At 36.3% G+C, this 17,828-nt stretch overlaps 2 protein-coding genes and 1 pseudogene across 2 annotated transcripts; 2 read left to right on the forward strand and 1 right to left on the reverse strand.

Moving 5' to 3' along the window:
- Positions 1-810: 810 nt before the first annotated feature.
- On the forward strand, positions 811-2,304 carry LOC125206652. Its single transcript, XM_048105894.1, has one exon. The coding sequence runs from the start codon at positions 811-813 to the stop codon at positions 2,302-2,304; it is 1,494 nt and encodes a 497-aa protein (XP_047961851.1).
- Positions 2,305-8,387: 6,083 nt separating this feature from the next.
- Positions 8,388-10,570, forward strand: LOC125206654 (annotated as a pseudogene).
- Positions 10,571-10,952: 382 nt separating this feature from the next.
- LOC125206655 (putative receptor-like protein kinase At3g47110) lies at positions 10,953-16,969 on the reverse strand. Its single transcript, XM_048105895.1, has 5 exons — positions 16,141-16,969; positions 15,351-15,563; positions 14,590-14,733; positions 11,524-13,512; positions 10,953-11,426 (listed from the first exon to the last, which is right to left on the reverse strand). Exons 1-5 carry the CDS (start codon positions 16,967-16,969, stop codon positions 11,053-11,055), a joined length of 3,549 nt encoding a protein of 1,182 aa, XP_047961852.1. The 3' UTR covers positions 10,953-11,052.
- Between the last annotated feature and the right edge of the window lie 859 nt (positions 16,970-17,828).

Below are 17,828 nucleotides of genomic sequence, written 5' to 3' on the forward strand. Positions count from 1 at the left end.
TCCCTTTTTTCGTGCTGCATACTCCTCCATTTATATGCGTTGAGGTGGGGCCCAGCGAGGTATAGATAGACCTTGTTGCCCTCAGCTATCAACTCCCTTCCTCTAGCCTTCTTTTCCTTCAGCTTTGATCAATTTCTGCTCTATTCCTCGCTAGACTGTTTCCTCCAGTATCTCCTGGATCTAGCGCTTTATCACACACCTGGCTTAATCAAACATGTTAGACCCAGCAGAAATGTGATGCTTTTCACTATATAACCAATGCATGAAATTAGCCTTATCAAGCATCTTACTAAATTTATTCAGATCAGTAACACGGTGAAGCTTAATGGGGTGAGAGATGAACAAATCAGACTAAGGCTATTCCCATTTTCCTTGAGAGATGATGCTAGAGATTGGTACGACAGCATGGGGTCAGGATCTGTTAAAACATGGGATGTCATGGTAGACTTATTTTTGGAGAAGTATTTCCCACCCAGCGAAGTTCTAAAGAGGCAAGCAGAGATAATTCAGTTCCAGATGAAACCTCATGAGACAATCCGAGAAGCATGGGCTAGATTCAAGACACTGCTGAAAAGATGCCCCAAACATGGTCTAAGTCCGGGACACCAAGTCATAACTTTTTATAGGGGGTGTACTCCAGATGCAATGCGTGAACTGAATTGGAGCGCCGGAGGAGCACTACTTCAATTAGGAGAGAATGATGCCATGCAAGTGATTGAGAGAGTGGCTTCCACTGATGAAGGATGGAATAATGAGAGAAACAATTCATACAGGGTGGCCTCTGCTACATAAGATGATAGGATAGACAGAATGTCAAAGCAGCTAGATCTTTTGACCACTCAACTGGGGATCATGGAGATGAGACAACCTAGACCAGAACTGCAAGGAGGAGTTGAAGGTGTCAACTATGTGCACCAAGGAGGGAACAACATGAACTTCAACAACTATCGCCCCAACCAAGGGGGTGGTAACTACAACAATTATGGTAACAAGGTACATCCCAATCTCTCATATGGGAATCCCAACAATGCTCTGCAACCACCGCCAGGATTCACAGTGTCTAATGGGTTGGTAGAACAGCAGAAAAAGCCTACTACTGAAGATATCTTGGCATCATTCATGAATCAGACTACCAAGTACATGGAGAAAACTGACAAGTACATGGAGAGCACTAGTCAAAGGTTGGGGAAGGTTGAAAACGACGTGCAAAGCTTGAATGAGCATATGAAGAGCATTGATACTCAGATAAGCCAAATCTCTCAAGCTGTAGGTGTCCATCATCAGCCAGGACAATTTCCAGCACAGACCATAAACAATCCCAAGGACTGCAAGGCCATAAATTTGAGGAGCGGTAAAAGCTATGAAGGACCTTCCATGCCTGTAGAGGAAAAGAAGAGTACTCCAGAGGAAGATGTCAGAGCAGAAGAGAATTCCAAGGGAAAGAATAAGGTGGACATTCAGACCAAGAAAGACGCAGTGCTAGAAAAGCTGCCCCCTCCCTCCATTCCTACGACAGTTAGAGTGCCCTTCCCATTTGCGGTGAAGAAGAAGAAGTTGGATGAGCAATTCTCCAAATTTCTCGATATTTTTAGGAAGGTGCACATTAATATACCATTGATGGAAGCTCTGCAAGAGATGCCTACATATGCAAAGTTCCTAAAAGATGTGCTCTCCAAGAAGAAGAAGTGGAATGATTATGAGACGGTGAACATATCTGAAAACTGTAGTGCGATAATTCAAAAGAAGCTACCTGCCAAGCTTAAAGATCCTGGGAGTTTTAATATCTCATGCGTCATTGGAAATGACAGACAGACAAAGGCACTGTGTGATCTGGGGGCGAGCATAAATTTGATGCCATTATCATTTTTCAGAAAGATGAAGATCGACACTCTCAAGCCGACTACAATCACACTGCAGATGGCAGATAGATCAGTCACCTATCCTAAAGGAATTGTTGAGGATGTTCTGGTGAAGGTACACGACTTCATATTTCCCGTCGATTTTGTAGTGTTGGATATGGAGGAAGACATGAATGTGCCGCTTATCCTAGGGCGCCCATTCCTAGCCACGGGAAAAGCATTGATAGATATAGCAAAGGGAGAGCTCACTCTTCGTATGGGCAGCAAACGACACATTTTATCTATCTATAATGCTATGAAGAGTCGTGAAGATGAGGAACTTGTTATGAAGATGGAGTGCAAAGGGGTGCATGTTGTAGATGTGACATCTCTAACCCGAAATCTACATTATTTTGCATATCATCATATTGCATATTATATTGTCATTTATGCTACAGAGATATGAATTGTATCATAGAGAATATATTTATTTTTATGATTGACTCGGTATAGTTGAATATATAGATAGTTTTGATTCAGGAGAATTTTAAGTAGGAGTGTGTATATAGTATGTAATTAAATTAATGTATATGCTATAATTATTTAAATATATGTGCATGTGTATATAGTACTAGTACTTATACGTACTTATAATATAATATATATGTATGCTTTTGGATAAAAGGTTACATGCATTAAATAAATTGCTATGTACGTTTTGTTAATATAATTACTACATTGTTATATTATTATTTATGTGGTTGACGTACGTGCTGCATTTTTAGATAAGAGCAAGACACTTGTAATTATAACATTCATTTAATTGGTATGAGTCAGGCAAAATGGCCGACGTACAAATATATATACATATACCTATTGAAAAAAAGGGTTCAGAAGGAAAACAGAAGTTGAGAAAAAAGTTTTGTACCGAGTGTTATAAATCAAGAGTCGAATCAGGAGTTCGATAAGTTTATCTATCATGACCAGGTGTGTATAGATCACACTTTTAATTTTACATATTTTTTATGTGATTGATTGTTACGTGTTAAGTTGGAGTGAATATTTGAATTATATGATATGAGACTAAATGGTTATGTGTTATTTGATATGTGATTTGTGCAATGAATATGCATTGGAATTATTATTGATGAAATATATGGGTATGTAATTGGTGCAATGGATATGATTGATGCATGGTATTAGAATATCTTGAAACATTGAATTAAAGAGGATATGTGACAGTCTTGCTCTGGATCTGATATACAATGGCAAAAGACCTACGGGTCATATACAATGATAATAGACCTACGGGTCAATACAAAGAGCAAAGAGGGATCTTCGTGGAAAGGTCAATCAAAGAGGGGCCTTCGTGGAAAGGTCAAAATATGCAAAGAGGGGCCTTCGTGGAAAGGTCAAATCAAAGAGGGACCTTCGTGGAAAGGTCAAATAAATATAAGGGACCTACGGGTTCTATACAATGGAAATCCCGGGCAGATACCAGGCTTGATGTGTCACAGAATAATAAAAAGAATGGAGAGGCATATGCATATGAATGTTAAATTGTTATGATATTTATTACTTCCGGTGATATATGTTGGTGAATGAATGTATTTGATATATGTATGTGGAATTAAAGGTAAGGTTTATATACACTGAGTTGTGGCTCATATAAACCACTAATATTTTTCAGGAATAAGATATCAATGATTCGTGGGTTGATGTGAGTTACAGTTATTATTAGGGTCGGCGACTGACGCATTTTGGCAACTTCTCTTCCTCATCATTTTTTTGCATGTAGATAAATGTATAGTATATAGAGTGGTGAGAGGGTCCCACTATGGATTAGAACGTTTTGAAATATGTACTTGATAAATGTTGATTTTTGAAATGATATAATATATGTGTTTTATTTACTTGACGTGTGGAATATTTATTATAAATTTTTGAATTTAAATAATAGTAAGTGCATACGTCATAAGGGTTGGGGTGTGACAGTAGAGGTCCAAAAGACACAAGCAATTGAGTCCACATTGGGGGATTTTTCATTGCCGCGGTGGATGTTTGGTTCATGTGGTGGATCACTTTCTAAAGAAGAGACTGCACCAAATTCTAAAGTGAAGGAGAAGAAAACAAAAGCTGCAAATTCATCCAAAGTGGAAACCAAAATTTGTGATGGAGCTTTGAAAACTACTTGGTGGAAGAAGAGATTGTCTAGATCATATGCTTCCAAGATTGATAGAAAATCCAACACCACCATTTATGGCGTGACATGATGCAACTCATGGAGGACGTCGAGCCAACGACGATAACCAAAGGCACTGTAGGGGAGGTAACCCCTAGTAGGTAACTTTTAATTTTATCGTTTCATTTTGTTTTTGGTGTGTTTTTTTTGCTTGCTTACCATGTATGTCTCCTTTCTCCACCAATTTCAAACTTATTCTTTGCTTAGCTTTGAATAAGTTTGGGGGGATGATATGGTGGATAGGGACACTAACGAGGTACGTATCTTATTGCTTTTTGTTGCTTTATTTTTTTTAGGATATAATTATTTTTGTTAGAACTCCATGATTTTTTGCTTTGATTGGTTGGGATTTATTGAAATAAAAAATTTGAAATTGAATTGAAAATTTTGGTAGGTATTTTGGGTGAAGACTAGTCGTCTATGATAAAAGAACCTTCCACTTTGAGCTATCACTTGACCATTGACTTGAGAGTTTAAGTAATAGGATGCGTAAGTAACGAATTGCTTGTTTGCCTTGATTCATGCTATTTGCCCAGTGAGACTTGAACTTTTAATTCTTTCATGTGTGATTTATCATCAAATGTGTATGTGTTTCTAGAACTTGCTCCTTGTCTTCTTGAGTCTACATAGTGACCTTAGAGATAGGGGAAGATGTTAGGCCATTGTTGTTAGCCTTATTTTTACCTAAACACCTTATTATATAATAATACCCTTGATAGCCAAGTTTGAGCTTATTGCCTTTTCTTTTGTCAAGCTAATCAAGTGGGTTGGGAATCCTAGACTTTAGAATTGTTGAACTATGAAAACAAGAGTTTGAAGAGTTTAGTTGTTGAAAGAAATTGGTTGTGTTTAGCTTATAAGTTGGTAATTGGTTGTACTTAAAAAAAAAAGAAAAAAAAGAAAAAAAAAGAGAAAAGAAAAGAAAGAAAAAACATATATATAGTATATAGAGAATAATTCAAGATCTTTGGAAGTTGGGAAGAAATTAGACAAACTCTAGTTATTGTTGAGAAGTGTTTTGGTGAATGGTTGAAGTTGAAAGTGGATTGTGTAATGTCTTGGAATTTCACATCTTTTTGGGAATTTAGTCACTTTAGCCAAATATTACCCTACCTTACCAAAGAGCCTACATTATAACCTAAACAAAAGACCTTTCGAACTCTAGATTTATTGTCACACGAAGTAGAGGAGAGGTTAGACATTGAGCAAGCCTATGGTAAACCATGCATTTTTGATTGATTTAAGTGTTACTTGATATCCTATACACTTTGAGTGAGATGAATATACACACATATATACATCCCGAGTGAAGCATGAATCCAAGGTGATATACGAGTTAGTAGTAAAAGTGCATTCGATGGCTTAACTTGATGGAATTTGTATTGTGATATGCTCATTTATTCCGTATTATTTGAGACGATGATGATGTCTAAAACTCTTTTGAATCCAAGTTTCTTCTAGTTCTTTTTCTTCATTGCTCGAGGACTAGCAATTGTTTAAGTTTGGGGGAGTTGATTCACTTGGATTTTACATGGTTTTAGAGAGTAGTTTTACTTGATTTTGATCATATATTGTGTACTTTGAGACATGGTTATAGCTACTTCTCTATTATTTCGGTATTTTGACCATTTTGTGAAGAATGTGTTGAAAAATGTACAAAACATGTGGATGTGCAGCTGCTCAGTGTTCGAGACAGCTTTTCTGGAGATTTTGAAGTCCGATTCGCATGTAATGCATACCATTCTCTTCATCTTCGAAAGAGCTTTGCGTGGATATCTTAAACGTCTCAATCGGAGTTCGGTAGAAGAAGTTATTGCCGTTTTACCAAGACTGCGCGGAGCAGTGATATAGCTGGCGACCCGCCAGGTTCGCATGCAAACGAACCTGGCGACCCGCCAGCAAAAGACGAGAAAAATGCAGTAAGCAGCTGGCGACTCGCCAGCTTCGACGCACACCCAACCGGGCGACCCGCCAGCTTCGTTCGACAGTTTATTCCGGGCCTAAAGTCAACCCTAGGTGTATATATGCCTAGTAAACGCCTCCAAACAGAACTTACACGCCTTCAAACCCAAAAATACCACTTTTTCACCTAGGAAGAAGAGAAGAACGAGCAGAGGACGAGTATTCATCGCAAAATTGAAGACGAGACCTCCAATCCGCCCAATCCAATTCTAGGAGTTTCTACTTTTCGTTTTATTCTTGTTCAAACCATGTTTTTGAATATTTCTTTGAATATTTCTTTGACTTTTGTGATGAACATGAGTAGCTAAATCCTTCATAGAGTTCTACGGGGGAGATACAATGATTCTTATGTTTAATTGATTTCCTTTTTCTATGCCTTGACTCATGTGGTTATTTTGATTTCTTCTGTGCTTATACATTTATTTAACTGATCACCTTATAAATGCATGTGGGTTTACTACAAGAACTGAGAAGTGAGTAGTTTAATTTGAAAGAGAAGAAATTGACGTCTTTGCCAATATAATCGAGAGATTTGAGCCTTTGAATGAAGCTAAGTATCTTAGGAGCTATTAGGAGTTGTTGCCTTAGTTCTAGGAAGGAGACTTCGCTTCTAGGTAGCAATCTACAAATTATATGCTTTGAGAAATAATATAGTTTTACCTTAGTGATAGCTTAATAACCCTTGAGACCCTTTGTTGGCATATTTAGGAAGTTAGTTGAGCATAGGATAGTTGTTATCGATCCCGTAGGATTCTACCCTTCTCATCCTTGATCTACATCCGTTTTCTCTTATTTGCTTTTAGTTTTCTATTTGTTTTTAATTGTTTTTACCTTGCTTTTAAGTAGATTCAGAAAACCAAAATTCCGATTCATCTAGATAGTAGTTGAGGTTGGTTCGTGGTAATTAGGTTGACACTCATTGTCTTTGTGGATACGATACTCTTTGCTTAATATTTGTTACATTAGCCCCGTACACTTGCGGGTATACTTGTGTTAAAAATAAGTTGAGTCAAGAGCCTTAGAATTTTACTGAAGCAAAAAATAAATTAAAAAAATTACAAAAAGCACATGGGACTAAACCTCATTAAAAACAAAAATCCCAAGAAAATAGCATTCAGTAAAAGGAAAATATTACCCCCCTCTTCCACTATAAGTAATTGACATTCCTGTTTGAGACGTAATAAGTTATTTCTCATTCTAGCCAAATTTTTTTACTAATTAACATATTTCCTCTGTCTCACTTTCTTCTGTAACCTATATTATTCAATCTTCAGGTATCTATTTTATTTTTTGTCATATTTACTTTCTCATTATTTAACTTTTTAAATAGGAATACCGTATTTTTAAATATCGTGTCAAAAAATTATCTTACTTATAGTGGAATACAGAGAGTATTAGTTTATTTTAAGAAAATGCCAAAGTAATCTTTATACTAATATACCTATATAAATATATAGGAGCACAAATACAATACAAATTTTCCATTTTTAATTCGAGTATTCCATATACATATGTTGGGAAAGAGCATCAATTGGCCTTGACACCTAAAGCTTTCAAAAAATTGAGCTTCAATTCTCACGATTATTAAAAAATTGAGCACTGTACCCTTCATCTAGTCTCTTTTTATATGTCTCATTTTTTTTATTATTTTTAATCATGGCACTACTCATTATCAATGATTAGTAGATAATTTTACTATTCATACTTTATTAAATTTACTTATAGCTTCCTATTAAAATAACTTTTAATTATAGCTCCTATTTAAATATTTTATTATGTTCTTTTATTGCTTTTGATTTTTTCTTATTTCTTTATTGAATTTCTTATTCAATTTTTAGTTGTTTTCTATATATATCCCTCATAAATTATTGTAATACATTTCCTATTTTGTATAATATATTTGTTGTAATTTAATTATGTAACTGTCTAGTAACTTTGTATTATAATTTTTTAAAATAATTTTTTTTAGCACTCATGATATATTCAAATTATTATTAAATCTTATATATTTATTACAAAATGTTAAAAAAAATATTTAATTAGATTGAATTGGTGTTACTGATTGAAGTAATTAAAGGTTTATACTAAATGGAGGTTGAATGTGTATGGGAGAAAAATTTTTGTTTTAAAAAGATGATTGGGATTGAGTAAAATGAGGGCGAGGGATATGAAGATAGATATACAGATGACCAATAGATAACCAAGAGATAAGATAGTATAATTTGCAACCTAAGTGTAATCATTTCAACAAAAATATGAAGAAAAATTGCATCAAATAATGCATTGTATTTCACTTATAAATAGGGGCAGTCAAGTAATTCACATATATCACAACATATTGAGGCATGGAAACAAGCTGGCTATACACTCTCTTGGTTCTACTTGTCATAGCTATTGTGAATCTCTATGTAAGAAGAGATAAGAGAAATATCCCACCTAGCCCTAGTAAGAGACTCCCTTTTCTAGGGCACCTCCATCTCATGAAATTCCCCCTCCACCCTCTCTCAGACGCTGGGCCCCGTCTTCTCCCTCCGGTTTGGGAGCCGCCTTTTGGTGGTGGTCTCGTCCCCCGACGTCGCGGAGGAATGCTTCACGAAAAACGACGTCGTTTTGGCCAACCGGCCGAAGTTCCTCTCGGCTAAGTACATGGGCTACGACTACAAGTCCATCGCCGCCGCCTCCTACAGCGACCACTGGCGCAACCTCCGGCGCATCACCACGCTCGAGGCCTTCTCCGGTGCCCGTCTTAACGCGTTTCAGTCGATCCGAGCGGACGAGGTCTGGCTCCTGCTCGGGAGCGTCGCCCGCCAAGGCTCTTCCATGGTCGAGCTCAAGTACGTAGCTGCATTTGCTTGCGTTGGAAATTTTAAAAATTGGTCAAAATTGAAGGCGAAAAGAAAGAAAGCTTTCATTTGGCTTTTTCTAGGACAAATTTGTCAGTTACTGTCACATTTTGCTATTTCAGGTGGTCCGTCGTCTAAAAACATATTTATCCTTTTTCTTTTTCACTTTTAGCAAGTGAGTCTCATGCTTAATAATTCATTACACTAACATTCTATTATAAAATTAATAAATAAATATGTGATGTGCATTTTATTAACTTTTTCATTCACTTCCTTATAAAAAATCAAACAATTATTTAAAACTCATGCCAAGTTAAATAGTGGACAAATGTAGTACTATATTTTAACCTTTGGCTATTTTTGAGAAGCTTTCATTTGAGTTCCTTAACTTTAATTGAGAAAATAAGAATTAACGCATAAGTACTGCATCTAAAAACACAAATTAGCATAGTTAAATAGAAAAACACAAATAAGCATCATTAAATAGAAAATGTCCTTAGCCATACTATTATTTGTAGTGAGGGTTTGATTAAAGAGTATTTGTGTTGTGAATTTATTGATCAGACCGCTGCTGTCGATCCTGACCTTCAACAACATGATGAGGATGATAGCGGGGAAGCGGTATTTCGGCGTGGAGGACGAGGACAATGAGGAGGTGAGGGAGTTCCGGGACCTTCTGAAGGATGTTTTCAAGTTCACCGGTGTTGCAAACCCCGGGGATTTCATGCCGCTTCTGAGGTGGATCGATTACAAGAGTTTCGAGAAGAATTTGTGTGCGATAAAGATTGATGCATTTCTGCAGAGATTGATTGAGGAGCACAGAAGTAAAAAGGGGGGAACACCATGCTTGACCACTTGCTTTCTTTGCAGGTGTCTGAGCCTGAAATCTACAGTGATCTTGTCATCAAATCCATCATGCTGGTAACATTTTAGTATGTCTCACAAAATTAGATAAGTATTTTCTTATTTACAAAAACTTTTTTAACAGTACTAATAAGGTGGGTCCCACTATCCATTAATATTGTTACAGTCACTTTTATCTAATAAAAATGAATCTGATGATGATGCAGTCAATGCTACTAGCGGGGACGGACACGTCATCAGTAACGGTAGAGTGGGCAATGTCCGCGCTACTGAACCACCCAGACAAGATGGTCAAGGCGAGAGAAGAGATCGACCGAGTCATCAGGACCGACCGCCTCCTCCACGAGACGGACCTTGCCAGCCTCCCATACCTCCAATGCGTAATCCACGAGACGTTCCGGTTGTTCCCAGCCACGCCGCTGCTGATCCAGCATGAGGCCTCGGCCGAATGCAGGATCGCGGGGTACGACATCCCGCGTGGCACCATCGTGCAGGTCAACTCATGGGCCATCCACAGGGACCCGAGTATTTGGGATGACCCCGAGACTTTCAAGCCCGAGCGGTTTGAAAATACGGACGCTCCCAAGGCTCCGCGATTGCTCCCGTTCGGGATGGGGAGGCGCGCGTGCCCGGGTAACGCCTTGGCCTAGCAGGTCGTTGGGTTGGCGTTGGGGTCTATATTGCAGTGCTTTGAATGGGAGAGAGTTGATGAGAAGTTGGTTAATTTGGCTGATGGGAAAGTAGGGGTGACCATATCCAAACTTGTCCCTTTGCAAGCTAAGTGCAAAGCACGCCCATCGCATGAAGCCCCATATGTTTGAGGGTCTTCTTGTCTTTTCACCCCTTTTGGTAAATTTCAAGTGTTGAATTTAATAAAAATTAATCTGTGTGTGTTTTGGATATGGACTAACAGGCTCGCTGCCCAAGCCCGAACAGCCCTTAACGATTCCGAGCAATTTCCGAGCATCCTATGAATGTGCTATTAAATTCTCGAGCTCCGGGATCACTTAATTAACTCTAATATCTTAATTAATTACCCAAATGTTTACTTAAAATAGAAATAGTGTAAGTAGTTTGAGACAGTTCCGAAAAGAAAAGTGAGAGTAACATGAGACAGCTGCAGTAATACATTTCTCCGTATTCAATCTTGGCATGTGGTTACGTAACTATATAATTATATTCCAATGCTGCAAAACGGCCTATACAAGAATCAGGAAACCCGAGATAACATGAACTAAAGATCAGATGCAATGCTATGTAAGAATCAAACTCTAATATTGCCAGATGCAATGCTATGTAAGAATCAAACATATTTTTGACAATGGCTATCTGTCTGTGCTACAATTGTAGCATAGATCTTGTGTAGAGCAGAAACTGCTTGAATCATGTTGATTCTTTCATTTGCTATATTGGCTGAACATTTCATTGCCAATTCAAAGATTGACAAGAAACATTGCTCCTTTACACATAAATGTGGATCTTTCTTTGATAACAGAGCTGACGCCACGATTTCAATTGCTGCATTCCGATTTAATGCTTCATTTACCCACTCTTTTAAGCTCATTTCTTCACCGAACATATGATCCGTTGGCCTCTTTTCAGTGAACATCTCTAGCAGTAGTATGCCAAAACTGAATACATCCCCATTTGTTGACACTTTGCCTTCCATTCCGAACTCTAAATGTATCACATGCATTAAATATTTTGTTAGGTTTAGTAAGACATTTATATATGAAAAAAGTTTAAAGTTTATAAAACTAGCATCATGTGTCACCTGGTGCTGCATAACCGATTGTTGCCATTGTTTGTGTTTGGATGAAAGTTTCACCTCCATCGAAAAGCTTGGAAATGCCAAAATCAGCAAGATGAGCAGTCATGTCTTGATCAAGCAACACATTGCTTGGCTTTATATCACAGTGAACAACGGGAAATGTGTAGCCATGGTGAAGATATTCTAAGGCTGATGCAACATCTATTGCTATTTTTAGTCTCTGTATAAGATCCAAACCACACGTGCTAGAATATAACCATTTGTCCAAGCTTCCATTTGGCATGTATGTAAGAATCAATGCTTTAAACTCCATGTTACAACAACATCCAATAACTCGAACCAAGTTTCTGTGTCGAATGTTGCTCAATATAGCAGTTTCAGCAACAAAACTCCTTGATGCTCCTTGCAGTTTCAAGTTGAACACTTTTACTGCAACTTTCAACCCATTAGAAAGTGTTGCTTTGAATACAGAACCAAAACCACCTTTTCCAAGCAGGTTGGTTTCACTAAATGAACTTGTTCCTTGTTCAAGTTCTTTGTAAGAAACTCTTTCGCACACGATAACCGGTGGTGAAACATCAGTAGAGATTGCTACCTTTTTCTGTTTGCTCAATCTTATGAGAACAAGCATGACAATCACCACAATGACAACTAAAATGATTAATGGCACCATGAGTTTTTTTAACCATGACCTATGATGATCATTTGGGCAAGGTGGAACCTGAAAAGTTATTGGACCACAAAGAGCTAAGTTGTGGGAAAAAGACGGAGCAGTGAAGTTACGAAAACAACCCCCATCCGGAATACTCCCCTCTAGGTTGTTGTTCGAAACGTTAAAATTTTCAAGAAAGTGAAGGTCTTCTAAGGACTCGGGGATTGATCCGGAAATATTATTATTAGATAAATCTAATGTTATCAAACCCTTAACCTCTCCCAAGGATTGAGGGATGGATCCGCTAAACAAATTATTTGATAAATTAAGAAATGTTAACGACTGACAACCGTCAATTGAGATAGGAATATGGTTTGAGAATTGATTGGATGACAAATCCAAATAGTTGATTAGCTTAAAATTTCCAAGATGAGATGACAACTGACCACTCAAATGATTGGAGGGCAAGCTCAAAGTCACAAGGTCTGTGAGAATCCACAAGTTAGGAGGCACAGTTGAATTCAATTGGTTGGAACCTAAGTTGATAACTCTCAAGGATTTAACTTCACCCAAACATTCCGGTATTGGACCCACAAGCATGTTACCAGCGAGGCTCAACACTCCTAAACGATTCATTCGACAAAGTTCGTTAGGGATTGACTCTATCAATTGATTGCCACTAAGATATATCCTCTGGATTTGCTTCAATTTCCCAAGTGTTGGTGGAATGAGCCCACCCAAGTCATTTCTACCCAAATCTAGTAATAGCAAACTGCTTAAGTTTCCTATTTCCAATGGAATGTGACCCATGATGTTGCTATTTGATGCCTCAAAATATTCAAGAGATGAGGAGAAGTTCCCAAGTGATGCTGGTAGAATGCCACTCAGTGGATTTCCAGATACGGCCAAGTACCGCAAATGTCTACAATGACTTAGTGAAGTGAGAAATATCATTTCCCGTGTTGGGGAATTTTCTCCGTTCAAATTATTTCCCCAGAGTCGAAGTTCTTGTAGGAGCTTCAAACTAGAAAAGGAAGGTATGGGGCCTCTAAATGAGTTGGCTGACATGTCCAACCATTTTAGGTTTGAAGCATTGGTGATCAAAGCGGTTGGAATTGGGCCATAGAGTCTGTTGTGAGCTAAATAGAGCATTTCGAGATTAAGAAGTGGATGCCGATAGTCATTAGGAAGACTACCTGAAAACTCATTGAATGAAAGTCTCAATCTCTTTAATGTTGATATGTTGAATATGGAAGGTGGGATGGATCCGTTCAATGAATTTCTGAAAACGGAGAAAATCTCGAGTGCTGGCAGAGTGCCAATCTCTTGTGGCAACTCACCTATCGCATATAGATAAAAATAAGATAGTGACATTGAATATGTCAATTCCATATTAGAAAGTAGTACTTCTTAGTAATAGAAATCTTATTTTTTTCATTTTGGTTTATCCGAACGTGATCAAATAAAAACTCTAAATATTGTACAAACTCAAGGCTATGATCTGGACCATTGAAAAATGTCAACAGATAAAAAAAAGCATCAACAGGAAAATGTAAACAGAATTTCAACGGTAGTCAATGATTGATGCCGTGTTGATATTGTGTTGACATTAAAATCCTAAATATTACACTGTGTTGATATTGTATTGAAACTGTGTTGAGGAGTTTTGAGTTTGTATAATATATAAGTTTGCATTTTATCACTACCCTTGGTTCATCTGCCTATAAGAGTCTCATTTTATTTTTATTATAAATGTTAAGTAGGCCTTTTATTTTTTAAAATTCGTGAAACTCCTAACGTCGGAGGGAATAAAATGTTAAATATACCAAATTATATAATGATTTAAAAGGCTATTGATCGCTAATATCTAATGTGGCCAAATTTTACATTTGTCCTATGAACTTAAACATTGTCATAAATATTATTCCATGAACCTTGATTGTGTTTGAGATTTTCCACAATCGACGATTTTGGACGTGAAATTGAATCATACGTGGGATTCACCGAATTGAATCTAATCAAAGAATAGGAAGAAATATGATGAAGATGGCTGACAAACTTGGGCACTAAACCCTCAAGCCTTAAATATCATTAATGAACAAGAATTAATTGTCTAAGAACAAGAAAATATTTAGACGTGAACCCTAATGTTATTTGGACCTAGGTTTTTTTCGTCCGAATAGTCCACCTACGACCCACATATGATTTGATCTTGGAAGAATCGTCAATGAGAAATCACAAATGCGATCGAATTTTAGGATGTATACGACTAAGTTTTAATTTATGGGAAAATCCAAAACTTGTAATTCATCCATTTAAATTAAAGATATTTCGTCAATTTGAAAAAATTATAGTAATTATTTGGACGTATTCACTGATAATTTTGTTACCGCACAAAATGTTAAAAGTGCATATACCTGTGAAATGATTGTATCCCAAGTGCAACTCTTTAAGCATGGTCATATTTCCGAATGAGCGAGGAATGTTGCCACTGAAATTGTTTTTGGATAATTCCAACACTTTAAGATGTCTGCACTTCCATATATTTGCAGGAATATGCCCTTCAAGTAGGTTCTCAAAGAAATCAAAACAAAAGTTAAATATTTTCAAAAAATAATCAAAAAAAAATTCAAACTAAAATTTTAAATTATAGTTAAACATCATAAAAAATGGAATAACATGTTCTTACAATTTAGCACTAAATACCTAATGACAAAAGAGTTTAATTGATTTACATGATATGAAAAATTGAACTAAATATGTTATGACCGACTTATGTTTCACAACATATTTATTTGAATAACTGTAATTTTTTGTTCTTAGCTAATAATAGTACTTCATCTGTCTAACTAAAGATGATTCACTTTCCTCTTTAGTTTTCTCGACCAAGATGACTCATTACTAAAAATGAAAACACCTTTATCTCTATTTTATCATATCTATCTTACTTTATTCTCTCCACTTATCACACAAAATAAAGTTGTATAAAATATCTCTCATCTTCCTTGGGACGGAGGGAGTATAAACTTACTATCTATTCTTCTTGCATGTACAATAAGAAATTACAGATAAAATGTATGGTTGGTGTATTTTTTATGGCTATTATTATTCTTTGCTTAAGCTAATTAAATACTCATTTTAATTGATTTGTAACGAAAATACTCATGAAAGCAAGTACCTTTGAACTTGTTGTTATCGAGATAGAACTTTTCAAGTTGTGGTAGATTGTGAAAAGTTGGGATGTTTCCTGACAAACTATTGTCAGAGAAGCTCAAGTATGTCAAGGAAGATATGTTGAAGATTGAAGTCGGAATATCTCCGGTTAAAGAAGCACTGTCCATGCTAAGCATCTCTAATCTCGAAAGATTTCCTATTTCAGCAGGAACTCCTCCTTAAGATATAAAATGAACATAATGAGAAATCTTGCATAAATAATCATATGTAGAGAAGCTTTAAGATATGAGGGTCAGTGGTTTTATAATATTATAATAAAGGGTAAAGTACTATTTTTGTCCTAAACATATGACTGAGTCCTAAACATATGACTGAAATACGAAGTTGGTCCAAAATATTTACTTTTTGAAAATCGAGTCCTAAACAAATGAAATCATAGTCGGATCGGTCCTTTTTTTGTGGTTCCGTAAAAAACTAACAGTCAACGAATGATTAGTGAAATAATATTAATCCATGAATAATTAAAATAAAATAAAGTGAATTTTTATTTTCCATTTTATTTTATTTTAATTAATGATGAATTAATATTTTAATTGAGTTAAAATTTCACCAATCGTCTGCTAGTTTTTGACGGAACGGTAAAAAAAGGACCAATCCGACGATGATTTCATTTGTTTAGGACTCGATTTTCAGAAAGTTAATGTTCTAGACCAACTTCGTATTTCGGGCATATGTCTATGACCAAAATAGTACTTTAATCTATGATATATTCAAGTAAGAAGAGATTTTTATACCTCGAAAGCTATTATTGTATCCCAAGTACAACTCTACAAGCATGTTCAATCTCCCGATTTCACGTGGGATGTTGCCGTTGAAATTGTTGAAGGATAACGATAACTTTTCAAGACGCGTGCATTTCCATATAGTTGGCGGAATCTGATCCACAAGCCGGTTCCAAGAGAGTGATAGTAATTTGATGTTGGGCATATTGTTGCACATATCACTTGGAAGCCGGCCTGATAGGCTATTATTTGCAATACTTATATATCTAAGTGAAGACACATTGGAAATACCATGTGGTATGTGCCCACTCAACTGATTGCTATACAACAGTAATATTTGTAGCATGGAATTGTTAAACAAGGACTTAGGAATTGTACCTAAGAAATTGTTGTTGTACATATAGAGTTCCTCAAGTTGAGGTAAACTGTCCAACCATGTTGGTATTTCTCCGGTTAATGAATTCACTCCCACATTTATTACCTTCAAACGATGCAGTTTAGAGAGCTCAAAGGGTAACATCCCCGTGAAACTGTTGGAACTGATGTCCAAATATCTGAGAAACGTTATGTTTCCGAGATGTGGAGCGACAGTTCCAGCAAGGCCGTAGCCAGAGAGATTGAGAGCAGTGACACGGCCGTGTTTGAGGCTGCATGACACACCAATCCAAGTACAGACTGATGTGTTTTGCGACCAACTAGTGCTCAAGATAGCGTAAGGGTCGGAAGTGATGGAGTTTTTGAAGGAAATAAGTGAATATTTATCTGTGACATAATTCAAGGAGAGGGCAAAGCTATTTAATAACAAGATTGAAAGAGCAAAGGAAAAAGTAAGATTCTCCATTAATTTGCTGCTTTGTTTCATATGATAGACTGCGTTTGTTTTAACTGATGATATTTATTTCGATTCCTTTCAATATATAAGGATTCAATTTAGATGAGTCTTCGTCAATGGAATATTATGTTCCAATAAACATATGGAAGAATAATATATATAATGATGCATCACATCTTCTTTGCAGCTGTATTCTTCGGTACATATATGGAATAATTTGTACTACTGTTATTTGGACAGATCTATTTGTCAGTTTTTATTTAATTTTTTCATTTGGTTCGATTCAAACACAAGGAATTTTATATAGTATTTGGGATTTGGGAATCTCATTGTATATTAGCTGTTTTAGATTATATATATGCAGAATCCATCATATTTGTAAATAGAAATATGAATAGTATTGTATTGTTGGAGTATGTACCCTGCAAGAGAGTGAATTAATCCAGGATCATGACAATCCAAAATATAGTGAATTTCCATCGCTTGATATTGACCCAGACATAGATACATATCATATCGAATTTTGTAAACCATACATGCATGTGTTTATCATTATCTGGTTTATATTCGCGATTACTTGTGCGTTTATTTCTTAACAACTATGATATGCATGGATATTCGTGATTACTTTCAACCAAATATATGCATAATATAAAATAAGTACTCCCCCTGTCCCATGTTACTTGCATTTTTAATAATTTCGGCTCATCCCAAATTATTTACACTGTATATTTTTAAGTAAGAATTAAGGTATTTAATTAACATATTAGAGTTAATTAAGTACTCTATTAATTCATTACACTAAAAATCACCCAAATTAAATACCTAAAGTTAAAACTGCGAGTAATATCGAACGGAGGGAGTTAAT

Source organism: Salvia hispanica, chromosome 2 (assembly GCF_023119035.1).
Source record: "Salvia hispanica cultivar TCC Black 2014 chromosome 2, UniMelb_Shisp_WGS_1.0, whole genome shotgun sequence".
NCBI lineage: Eukaryota > Viridiplantae > Streptophyta > Magnoliopsida > Lamiales > Lamiaceae > Salvia > Salvia hispanica.

Excerpts from the sequence above, each read along its gene's own strand:
- LOC125206655 (XM_048105895.1), bottom strand. The coding sequence starts at position 16,969 with ATGGAGAATCTTACTTTTTCCTTTGCTCTTTCAATCTTGTTATTAAAT. Across the intron at positions 15,564-16,140 it reads ATACAATAATAGCTTTCGAG|GAGGAGTTCCTGCTGAAATA; the intron begins GTATAAAAATCT and ends TTATATCTTAAG. Across the intron at positions 14,734-15,350 it reads CGATAACAACAAGTTCAAAG|GGCATATTCCTGCAAATATA; the intron begins GTACTTGCTTTC and ends ACCTACTTGAAG.
- LOC125206652 (XM_048105894.1), top strand. The coding sequence starts at position 811 with ATGTCAAAGCAGCTAGATCTTTTGACCACTCAACTGGGGATCATGGAG.